Source organism: Bison bison, unplaced genomic scaffold (genome assembly GCF_000754665.1).
Source record: "Bison bison bison isolate TAMUID 2011002044 unplaced genomic scaffold, Bison_UMD1.0 scf7180017858923, whole genome shotgun sequence".
Taxonomy (NCBI): Eukaryota; Metazoa; Chordata; class Mammalia; order Artiodactyla; family Bovidae; genus Bison; species Bison bison.
Window position 1 is genome coordinate 7,991 of NW_011489495.1, and position 11,644 is coordinate 19,634.

At 61.4% G+C, this 11,644-nt stretch overlaps 1 protein-coding gene across 1 annotated transcript in view; it reads left to right on the top strand.

Annotated features, from left to right (window-relative positions):
* Nucleotides 1-5: 5 nt before the first annotated feature.
* The window catches only part of MCM2 (minichromosome maintenance complex component 2), a gene marked incomplete at its 5' end in the record, with an annotated part of 16,003 nt that continues 4,364 nt past the window's right edge, over nt 6-11,644 (top strand). The window contains 9 exons of the mRNA XM_010830368.1: nt 6-154; nt 3,669-3,844; nt 3,926-4,183; nt 4,321-4,540; nt 4,667-4,874; nt 6,257-6,391; nt 6,597-6,788; nt 10,980-11,073; nt 11,621-11,642. Coding sequence (XP_010828670.1) covers nt 6-154; nt 3,669-3,844; nt 3,926-4,183; nt 4,321-4,540; nt 4,667-4,874; nt 6,257-6,391; nt 6,597-6,788; nt 10,980-11,073; nt 11,621-11,642 — 1,454 coding nt within the window. The remainder of the gene's footprint in view (nt 155-3,668; nt 3,845-3,925; nt 4,184-4,320; nt 4,541-4,666; nt 4,875-6,256; nt 6,392-6,596; nt 6,789-10,979; nt 11,074-11,620; nt 11,643-11,644) is intronic.

The window sequence follows — 11,644 nt, forward strand, 5'->3', positions numbered from 1 at the left end:
GGCGGAGCAGCTCCCGGCGCACGGACGCCCTGACCTCCAGCCCTGGCCGGGACCTTCCTCCCTTTGAGGATGAGTCGGAGGGACTGCTGGGCACCGAGGGGCCCCTGGAGGAGGAGGAGGACGGAGAGGAGCTTATTGGAGACGGCATGGAGAGGTATGCAGCCCCAGGCCCCGCGCTCCACGGTTTACACGGGAGTCCCTTCGGTGTCTGTCCCCCCTTGTTTGGGGTCCTGGAGAAGCAGATACATCGGAGCCTCCTTGCCTTTGTTCACATTTTGGTCCAGTGTCCGGGGGGAGACAGGTCTGTGGAGCCACAGCGTACATCCTTGTAACTTGCTGTGTCTACCTGACACCAGACCCTACCTAAGGCCGGGGGAAGCCCCAGCTTCATGAGATGTGCACCCCGGTGGGGGGGTGCCTCTAATCTGGGGCCACGTTGGGGATCCCAACTGGCAAGGTCAAGAAGCAGGCAGCCAAGTTTCTCTGCAACTTCAGACAAACTGGGGGTGGGGGTGGGTCTGATTAATCAAGGTTTAGATTCAGCTCAGCAAACAGTTACGGTGCCTAATCTATACCGGACTCTGTGTTCACCCTTAGTAATAAACGTGCAGATGTACTCACGGTCACGGAGGCTTAATGCTATGACCGCGGAGTAGAGCTCTGAGTGAGCCAGGCTGGGCCCCACTACTGTCTGACCGTGTTCACAGCCAGGACCCAGTCTGTACATTTGCCCCAGAATTGTCTGAACCCCCAGAGCCACACGGACATTCTGCTCTGGGGCCCTGTGGCTCTGACTCAGGGGTGCCAGCCTTTGTGTGTCAGGCCACCCCACAGTCAGTGGGGCGAGCCCTGCAGGAGTGTCGCAGGGACTTTCTGGGGCACTGCGGACTATGTGCACTGTTGCCGCAGAGTCCTGACAGATGGGCCCGGAGCAGCTTCCTTCCAGGCTCTGTGGGGCTGTGCGGGCAGGGCGCCCCTCCCTGATTGCGCTGCCTCTGCCCACCGCTCTCTGCTGCCCTGCCCTTCCCGTGCCAGGGCTCTGATAGAGGTTAGAGGACCGGTTGGGCCCAGTTAGGTTTTGTGTTTTGTAGCTTTTTAAAACGCAGTGTCCTCAAGGTATGGTTTCTATGATATACAAGCTACGTCTTACAAGAATACAGTTCAGTGCTTCTGAGTAGACTTCCTGAGTTGTGCGGACGTCAGCACAGTCCTGCTTCTCTGCCATCCCAGGAAGATCGCTTGTACCTGGTCCAGCACACCCCTCCCCTCTCCCCGCTGCAGGGCAGCTGTAGCCCGCCCCTGTTCCTGTGGTCGGCCGTCTGACCATCTCTTACCTGTAGGGTCTGTGGTGCGCGTGCCCCGTGGTGTCCACATCCATCTGTTGGATCACGCGTCAGCACGTCCGTCCTTTTCCTGGCTGAGTAATATTCTCCTTTATGGACAGGCCGCATTTTATTTACCCATTCATAGTTTGGAAGACACTTGGGTTCTTTGAAAGTCTTAATAGTGTTGCTGTGAGATTTTTATGTGAATGTGTGTTTGAATTCTCTTGAAATGGAATTCCAGGTCCTAAAAATGGCATGGTTGGGTCCTGTGATAATTCTAGTGTTAATTTTTTGAGGAACCGCCAAACTGTTTTCCAAAGCAGTTGCATCATTTTACCTTAGCACAGGTGGCGTATGCCGGTTAATTTTTGCACATTCTCGCCCACACCTGATGTTTTCTGGGTTTTGTTAATAGCCACCTTAATGTCATGATGTGGTATCTTACTGTGGTCTTGATTTCCTTTTCTCCGATGATCAGTGATGTTGAGTGTTTGTTCATGTGCGTGTTGGCCATCAGTGTATCTTTGGAAAATGTGTCTTCAGGTCTTTGCCCATCGTTTAATTGGTTTGCTTGATTTCTTATTACTGAGTTGTAAGAGTTTTAAAAAACTTATTCTGGATACGAGGCTTTTATCAGGTATGTGATTTGTAACTACTTTCTCAACCTGTGGCTTTTTAAGTTTTAAAAAATGGTTTTGTTTGAGATGCATAATTAATTGTAAATTTTGCTGAGATCGAATTTATCAAAATTTTTTATGCAGACCAATTAGAATTTCACTGGTGGCATCTCACATAACATGAAATCCTTAACAAGTCAGTTGTTGTCATCCTTCAGTCGCTCAGCCGTGTCTGACTCTTCTCGACCCCATGGACTGAAGCACATCAGGCTTCCCTGTTCTTCACTATCTCTCGGAGTTTGCTCAGACTCATGTCTGCTGAGTCGGTGATGCCATCCAACCATCTCATCCTCTGTTGTCCCCTTGTCCTCCTGCCTTCTATATTTCCCAGCGTCAGGGTCTTTTCTAATGAGTCTGCTCTTTGCATCAGGTGACCAGAGTATTGGAGTTTCAACATCAGTCCTTTCAATGAATATTCAGTGTTGATTTCCTTTAAGATTGACTGGTTGGATCTCCTTGCAGTTGAAGGGACTCTCAAGGGTCTTCTCCAACACCACAGTTCAAAAGCATCAATTCTTCGGTGCTCAGCCTTCTTTATGGTCCAACTCTCATATCCGTACATGACTAGTGGAAAAACTGTAGCTTTGACTCGACGGACCTTTGTCAGCAAAGTAACGTTTCTGCTTTTTCATATGCTAAGTTTGTCATAGCTTTCCTTCAAAGGAGCAAGCATCAGACAAACAGGTACCTTTTCCCGGAGGACACTTCAGATTCTGGAACTCTCAGCCCAGAAATGAAGCTGGCTCTGGGTTTTGTTTCTGGCATCAGCATTATGGGATTATGTGTTTTGAGACTGTGGCTTGACAGAGTTTATGGCACAAAAAAAAGTTAAGAAAGGCTGTTCCCCCATCACCACCTCCCCCGAGGGAAGGAGAATTGGGAGGACTGCAGAGGGCCAGCGTGGAGTCAGAGCCAGCTGGGCCCCTGCCATGGATCGACTGTGACACCCAGCCATGTTGAGTGACTGGTGGCAGGAATCCCCTGAGCCTTGAGCTGGGTTTTCTCCTCTTTCTGATGGAGGGTATGTATGTCTCCCAGAATGCCAGGGAGGGCAGCTGCGTTAGTTCTGAGGGTGGACATTGCTCCATCCAGTATCTGAGAGGTGGTCAGGTGGAAGGTCTCTCGTGGCTGGGAGGGTTGAGCTGCAGATGTGTTTGGGACAGGCTAGTTGGGCTGGTGTGGGTGGGCCTGCCAGGGTCCAGGGTTCTAGGCGAGGCTGCCAGAGGGGAGCTGGGTTGGTGCTCTGGAGGCCCTTCCGGCAGGAGGTTTGGTGGGTCCTCCGATTCCTTTTCCTTTGGGTGCTCAGAGCTCCCCTTTTCATGTGGAAGATGCACATGATGTAAGCTTTCCTGTCTCTGGCACTGAGGGTGAGGTCGGGGACATCAGGTCACTTGTGTGGTGTGACCACCTCCAGCCGGTTCCCAGACCGACTTCTGCAGGACGTCTCCCCGAGCGCAGTGTCCTCAGCATCTCTGTCTTTGAAGGCTGCACCCCATCGTGTGTGTGTCTGTGTGTGTGTGTGTGTGTGTGTGTGTGTGTGTGTGTGTGTGGGTGGGTGGCGGGGGGGTCCCTGGGGACCTTCGTGGGCCTCCGGAGCCCTGGGGCCCAGATCCTGGTGCTCTTGTTGGGGGTTTGGGCGCCGACACCACCTGTCCGGACCCTGCAGGGACTACCGCGCCATCCCAGAGCTGGACGTCTATGAGGCCGAGGGCCTGGCCCTGGACGACGAGGACGTGGAGGAGCTGACGGCCAGTCAGAGGGAGGCGGCTGAGCGGGTCATGCGGCAGCGCGACCGGGAGGCGGGCCGCGGCCTGGGCCGCATGCGCCGCGGGCTCCTGTACGGTGGGTTCTCGGGGAGCCTGGGGCGGGAAGGGGGAAGGTGGGGGGGCACGGAGCAGGCCCTGAGTGCCTTCCGGCTCACAGACAGCGACGATGAGGAGGAGGAGCGCCCCAGCCGGAAGCGGCGGCAGGTGGAGCGGGCCACGGAGGACGGTGAGGAGGAGGACATGATCGAGAGCGTGGAGAACCTGGAGGACCTCAAGGGCCACTCGGTGCGTGAGTGGGTGAGCATGGCCGGCCCGCGGCTGGAGATCCACCACCGCTTCAAGAACTTCTTGCGCACCCACGTGGATGGCCGTGGGCACAATGTCTTCAAGGAGCGCATCAGCGACATGTGCAAAGGTGAGCCCGCCCTGCGGATGGACGGACGGACGGATGGATGGACGTGCTGGGGACGGGGCGGGAGTCAAGGGCTCTGCCTGCAGAGCGGTCTCCCCCGCCCCTCCTGCTCAGCCCGCCCGCCCCGCCCGCCCCCCCAGAGAACCGTGAGAGCCTGGTGGTGAACTACGAGGACCTGGCGGCCCGGGAGCACGTGCTGGCCTACTTCCTGCCTGAGGCGCCCGCCGAGCTGCTGCAGATCTTCGACGAGGCGGCCCTGGAGGTGGTACTGGCCATGTACCCCAAGTACGACCGCATTGCCAGCCGTATCCACGTCCGCATCTCCCACCTGCCACTGGTGGAGGAGCTGCGCTCGCTCCGGTGAGCACCCCCCACTCCCCCCCGGGTCTGCAAGGTGGGCCCTCTGACACCCCTCCGCGCAGCGCCCTGACCCTGACGCCCCGCCCTGCAGCGCCCTGACATGACGTCCCGCCCCGGCCCCCGCAGGCAGCTGCACCTGAACCAGCTGATCCGCACGAGCGGCGTGGTGACCAGCTGCACAGGCGTCCTGCCCCAGCTCAGCATGGTCAAGTACAACTGCAACAAGTGCGGGTTCGTGCTGGGGCCCTTCTGCCAGTCCCAGAACCAGGAGGTGAAGCCGGGCTCCTGCCCCGAGTGCCAGTCAGCTGGCCCCTTTGAGGTCAACATGGAGGAGGTGAGTGCCAGCCAGCCCTCGAGGTGGTTCAGATGCTTCGTCTGAAACATCAGCGTTTACCGTTCTCTCGCAAATGGGAAGATGTGGAGAACTGCCCCTGCTGCCCCAGAGCCCTGCCCACAGCAAGGCCCGGGCCTGTCCTGACTCCCTGGGACATGTCTGGCCTCGCACAGGGTCACAGTTACCCTGAAGGGAGACACTGCTATGCTGTCTGCAGGAGGCCCTGCTCGAAGGCTCTGGGCCTTAAGCACCTGGGCACATAATGCTCGGCTTTGTCTATGTTGGGGGGCCATCACAACCCCTGTGTGGGGTGCACATCTCTCCAGCATCTGCTGCCGTGTCAGGCTGATCCCCCACTGCTTCACAAATCTGAGAAGCGCCCCAGTTGGAGCTGCCTTGCCAGGGAGTGCCTGGCAGCCCACCGCCAGAGTCTGACCTGTTCAAAGTTGAGTACGCCTTGACCTGGGGAAGATGGCTGCAGGGCAGGGCTCCACGTGAGCCCCTGCCTTTGCCCAGAGCCCCCCGCCCCCGCCCCCATCTCGCTGGTCCCCCTCCCTTTATGCTTACCCTGTCACACATGTTGCTCTGGACGCCTCCTGCCCAGGAGCAGAGGTGTAGGCTCTGCGTGCAGGGACAGGAACTCGAGGAGGAGTGGTCCTCACACCGGAGTTTCCAGGGGGCCTGTTCGGTGCCCAGGGCGGGTGTGCGTTACTGGGTCTTCATCGCCCCGTGGGGGCAGGTGCTGTCGTCGGTCCTATTTGGCCGATGAAGTAACAGCAGGTTGTCCGGCTAGGAGGTGGCCCAGAGGGTTAGAACTCAGGCCTTTTGACCCAGAGCGTGTGCATTTAGCCGCCGTCACATAGCTCTTCTGGACAATAGGGAGACGGGGCTGTTAGATGGCATGCACAGTGCTGCCCCGTGACTTTGAGAGCAGGCCCACCGCTGGTGTAACTCGCTTCCTGGGTGCTGGTTTGATGCTTTTCTCATGACCTGACTTCCCCTGGCCGGACCTGCAGAGTTCACGCCCCACCCCATGGGGCACACAGGGAGCCTCGTCCGCCAGCGTCACTCAGCTCAGGCCGCAGAGCAGCCTGGCTCCCGCGGCTGCACATGCGGGGTGAGCTGCAGGGCCCAGAGTGGGCTCTTGTGTCTGCGGAGGGAGGCATCAAGAGGGTGGGCGGCTGGAGTAGAGGTGGGGTGGGGCGCCGGTGCCCGTGGCTCCCTGCCCTCTCTGGTCCTGTGTCTCCTCATCACCAGTGAGAGTAACAAGCTGCACTCCCCACCCGGGGCCGCGGTCCAGTCAGGTGACAAGAGCCGGTGCTCAGACCGCGGCCTCCGCCCCTGGGCAGGACGGCCCCTGAGACCGTGTCTGTCCCGTGCAGACCATCTACCAGAACTACCAGCGCATCCGGATCCAGGAGAGTCCCGGCAAAGTGGCAGCGGGCCGGCTGCCCCGCTCCAAGGACGCCATCCTCCTCGCGGACCTGGTGGACAGCTGCAAGCCAGGCGACGAGATTGTGAGTGCCTGGGGCCAAGGGAGCTGGTGTGGGTGCTGTGGCCGGGCAGCGGGCAGCTCTCTGTTGCTGGGCGGAGCTTCTGTTGGGGTGCAGCAGCCGGGTGCCACACTTCTGCTAAGTTCAGCTCCCTCGGACCGGTGGCCCTGGGGAGGGGCAGGGTGGGGCCAGCCCCGGTTTGGCCCCCTGACCTCTCGGCCTCCCCCAGGAGCTGACCGGCATCTACCACAACAACTACGATGGGGCTCTCAACACCGCCAACGGCTTCCCGGTCTTTGCCACCGTCATCCTTGCCAACCACGTGGCCAAGAAGGACAACAAGGTGGCCGTGGGCGAGCTGACCGACGAGGACGTGAAGATGATCACCAGCCTCTCCAAGGACCAGCAGATCGGGGAGAAGGCAGGTGGAGGGGGCGGCGCTGCCACAGAGCCTGGGTGCCTGGGGTCGCACCCTGGCCACCGCAAGCCTCCATCTTGGTTCTGGGTCTTGGAAGCTGGGCCCTCGGTTTGATTCTCGTATCCACCGAGTCCACGTGCCTCGACGCAGGCTGCGCTCTCAGGGAAGAGCGACAGGCAGCCTCTCGGAGCCTGTGTTGCATCCAGAGGACAGGGGAGTGCTCGGGCTGGACCGGAAACGCGGGAGCAGGAAGAACTCGGCGGGGGGGTCGTCCCCGGTGTCACCCGCCTCCTTGTGGTCTGCCTCCTGGAAGAGCGCTCCTCAGTGCGGGCTGTTGTTTGCCCTTGAACGGCAGGCGTGTTTGCGGAGGCTGGGAGACGGGTTTACTGTCTAGAGGTGAAGATACAGGTGGTTTTTAAGCAGTGCAGGGCTGAGAAGTGCCCACCGCCCCGCTGAGGATCCGCGTGTGAGCACCCTTGCGGACAGTCCCATGTGGTTGCAGGCTCAGCCGCAGGGCGCGTGGTTCCTGTCCTTGAGTCCTGCCGGGTCTGCGCTTGGCCCCTCGGGTCCCCCTCCCCTTGCCTCCCACTTGCTGTCCACCTGTTTCCGCACTCCCCGCTGTCTCCCGGACTGCTCTCTGCCCGCGGTGCAGGGCCCTGCACCCAACCGTACCCGTTATCCATCTGCCAAGATTGGGGCCTCCTGGGGGATAGGACTCATGGGTCTGCCGACGTTGTGGGTCAGGGGAGACACTCCGGGGCCACGCCTGGGCCTCCAGAGGGGAGTTGGATCTGGTCATCGCCCTCATGGGACTCCTCCTTTACTGGGCCCCAGTAACACCTCCCGCCCCTCACCTCCCGCTCTGCTGGTCTGCAGAGCTAGGCAGCTGGATTCTGAACAGGGTGGCACTGAGGGTGCCTAATGCCCGGGCTCCTATAAGTGCCCGGCACCGCCGAGCCCAGGAGGCTGCTCCCTCCTGCGTCCATCCGTCTGGGCTGGCCGCTGACGTTTCTGGGAAGAGTTGAGCGGGAACTCGGTCCTGCCTGCCTCTTGCCCGTGATGCTCACAGAGCAAGGCCTCTGGCGGTGTCTGCCCGTCTGAGCCCCACGCTTGGTCAGCGCCGGCCTCGTGTCGAGCCTGCTGGCAGGGCGGGCATTCTCACCAGCCACTGGGAATGACTCTGCAATTCTAGAGACATGCTGAAGCGATTATAGGCAGGTCCAGAAGCAGTCGGGCTCTGAGCCACTCGGGCCGGAGTTTGCAGGCGGCGGGGGCGGGGGCGGGGCCAATGCCGTGGGCTGCCGCCGGGTCTTGCTGCGTGGCGCTCTCTCTAACATTTGGGTGAGTGGCTCCTTGGGATTGGGAGGTTTCACCTAGAAACCTGGGTGCCCAGGTGTGGACAGTGTCAGCCAGGCGCTCCGTACTGCTGGCGTGCTCCGTGGCTGTTGCCCTGAGCTGGTTCTACCCTATCTCGCCACCTGCCGCGGTGGTTCCTCCCATCTGAGTCCCACCATCTGCCCGTGTTGGGTTTCGTGAGCTCGGCCACTGATGGGTGAGGCTGCTGAGAGACGGGGCTCCTGCCTGATCGGAGACCCTGGCGATGGATGGGGACGCAGAGCCGGAAGCTGGACTCGGGGTTGAGTTCCAGCACCGTGCTTCATGTGGTGGGGTGAGGAGCCCAACTGGGGCCGGGGCGGGGTCATGCCCAGCCCTGGAACCGTCTGAAAGGTCAGTCTGTGGGCGCACGGGGTGGCTGCAGCCGCCACCTCTCCGTCTGGCAGGCGGATGGGGCGCGAGGACTGTGCTTGGGGGGCGGGAGGATGAGCTCAGACGGCAAGGGCGCCGTCTGCATGGTGGGCGGCAGGCAGGGCCCGCAGGGTTCGGTGGGAGCAGAGGAGTCCAGGGTCGTCCCACCCTGTGCTCAGTGGCAGGTGGCTCATTCCTCCCGTGACACGGAGGTCGAGAGGGTAAGTGGACTAACCCCAGGGAAGTAGGTGTCTCCCCTTCGGGTCTGGGCAGGCCCCGGGGAGCCTGCGGGCATGGCACTGGGAAGTGGGCTGCTGCCCTCGGTCCCGCGGGAGACATCACCTCATCCTGCCACGTGCCTGGTGCCCAGACAGCACCGGGCCGCGATCTGGGCGAGGGTCCTGGCCAGCAGTCCTGACCCCTTAGGACAGATGTGTGGGCGGACGAGCAGCCCAGGGTGACCGTCTCCCAACAGAGCTGGGGGCCTAGTAGGAGGCTCACTGAGTGCTCGGGAGTGAGCAGTTTGCAGAGGGTGGGCTGTGTCGTGTTACTGATGATATTGGGGATTGCGTGAGGTACCCATGTCACGGGGCTCACGCGGGGCAGGCAGGGGTCTCACCGGGCCGGCTGGCTTCCAGCCCTGCTCCCAGGGTCCGCCCTCTGCCCTCTCTGTGGGAGTGTCTGTTGGGACGCAGCTCAGGTCTTGAGTCGGGTGTGGTGGTGTGAGGACCCCCGGAGCCCTATGCTGGCGTGTCATCTCCTTGAGGTCGGGGCTGGTCTGCTCCGTGCGGTGCCTCCTGGGGCCACCGATTCAGATCTGGCATGGCACCAGCACCTTGGTCAGTGAGTCTGTAAGAGGCTCTCTTTTCCCTGAGCCTGGGCCTGCTGCCGCCATCACACTAAAATCACCTAGCTGGTCCTGAGTGTCGGCACTCGATGGGCCCCGCGGTTCCCTGGGGATCTTCCTCTGAAGAGCTTCCTGCGGTCGGCATCCTGGTGCGGTCGGCCCACGCGTGGGGATGGTCGAGCATCTCCTGCCCTGAGGTGCCCCCTCCAGCCCGTGGTCCGCACGTGGGCACAGTCGAGTGTCTCCTGCCCTGCCCTGAGGTGCCCCTCCAGCCCGTCTCTTGCTGCGGTTTTCTGTGGGAGGCCCGGGTCGTCTGTCCTCCGCGCTTCTGCAGCCCGGACGCTGCCACCCTTGTCCTGCATGAGCACGTTCCTATCGCCTGCTTCTGTAAATCGTCCGGAGGCTTGGTCAGACAGGGCAGGTGTTTCTTGGGTAGGGGGGCCGAGGTGGACCTCCTGGGGCAGGTGGTGCCCACTCGTCTCTGCTGTGAGCAGCCCAGACGCACTTTCGCTGTGTGGGACCTTCACGGGGGCTGCGGGAGGCCTGGCCTCTAGCTTGGCTCCGCCCTTTCCCTGCTGGCGTCGTGTGCTCGGAGAAGCTTTTCTTCATCAACTACCTGACTGCCTGGGGGCCTCCTGGCGGAAAAGCGAAGTGGTGCTCGTTTCCTTTTATTCACCAGTTTTCAGAGTAAAGGGTGTTCCCCTCACCCGAGCTTCAGGGTCAGCGCAGCCGTGGACCCGACATTGCTGGGGTTTGGCCCCTCGGGCAGCGCCCCTTGGCGCCCTGTGTCCATGTCTTGCCAGTGACCTCGTTCACATCGGCTCCTGGCCGGCGGCCATGGCCAGTCATCTGGGTGCATCCTCACGGTCCTTTTCTACACACTTCCTGCCTGGACTTTGCGTCAGCGCTTCCCCCAACGCACCCGTGGGAAGTGTGGTTCCCCTCTCGGTGGGGTGGCCTCAGGGAGACACAGGCCCCCAGGGCACTGCCCTGGACCCCGTCCCCACTGCATGCAGGGCTGCGGCTCCCCGGGCCAGGTTTCGCAGTAGGTTTTAGGGGCGAGGACAGAACTAGCAGCGGGGCCGTGCTGTGAAGACGGACGTCGCCTCCAGACTGACCATGTGCAGCCAGGCGGGAGGCACTCGGTCAGGGCCGGGCCCCGTTCCCAGGAGGGAGCGCCAGTCACCCGCGCACGGGACCGACCGCCGGCCCACACCCTGGTCCAGGGCTCAGATCCCAGCGCCCCGCTTCAGGGCACTCGAGGGTCCCTTCCCGGAAGTGGGTGCTAGACAGCCGCCTGGTCTGAGCTGCGTTGGGTTCGTGGATGCTGTGGGTCTATAGGGGCCCCTCACGGGGTGGGGCGGGAGACCCAGGAGGGAGGGGGTCATTTCTACCAAGAAGACGTCTCTGACGTCTCTGGTTGTATATTCAGGCTCACGTGGATTTTGAGAGAGCCTTTCTCCCTGTTAACACACACACACACACACCCAGGGAAGCCCTCTGGTTCTGTGACTCGGAAGGAGGCTCCGCGTCAGCAGGTAGGGGCACCGGTGCGGGGCCGGAGCACACGGGTGACTGTTCCTGTCTCCCCTCACCCCCAGATCTTTGCCAGCATCGCTCCTTCCATCTACGGGCACGAGGACATCAAGCGAGGCCTAGCGCTGGCCTTGTTCGGAGGGGAGCCCAAGAACCCCGGTGAGCAGGGGTGGGCCGTCCCGTGGGGAGATGTGAACGTGTGTCTGTCCTGTCCCCTTCTCGACCAACGAGGCCCCGAGGGCCGCCTTGCCTCGGCGTGGGCCCTCCTGTAGGTCACAGGTCGGGGGTGGGCGGTGTGGGGCAGACCCGTGCAGTCATTCATGTGGACGGCACATGGGCTGACATGGAAAACAGCATGGCAACTTAAGCGTGTTGCTCCTTACACGCGTGGTGCTGCCTGCCTGCGAGGGGCTGTCCAGCCTTGCCCTCCGTGGGCGCACCCAGCATGGGCTCCTCCCAAGTGACCGTGTCCTGGTCTGCACAGGCTGTGTCCAGCTGTCCTCCTGGCGGGAGAGCTCGCGCACAGCCTCCGAGGTTCACGTCACAAAGAGCATCTTGGCGCCCACCCCCTATCCCGGGGCCCCCGCTCCTCTGGGTTCTGTGCTCAGAGGGGAAAGGCGTCCTGGGTGTCCCACCTCTGTCCCGGAAGAAGCTCATGTCGGTGGTGCTGGGCTGGGGGGTCATCCTGAGCTTGTCCCCTCTGCAGGCGGCAAGCACAAGGTGCGAGGAG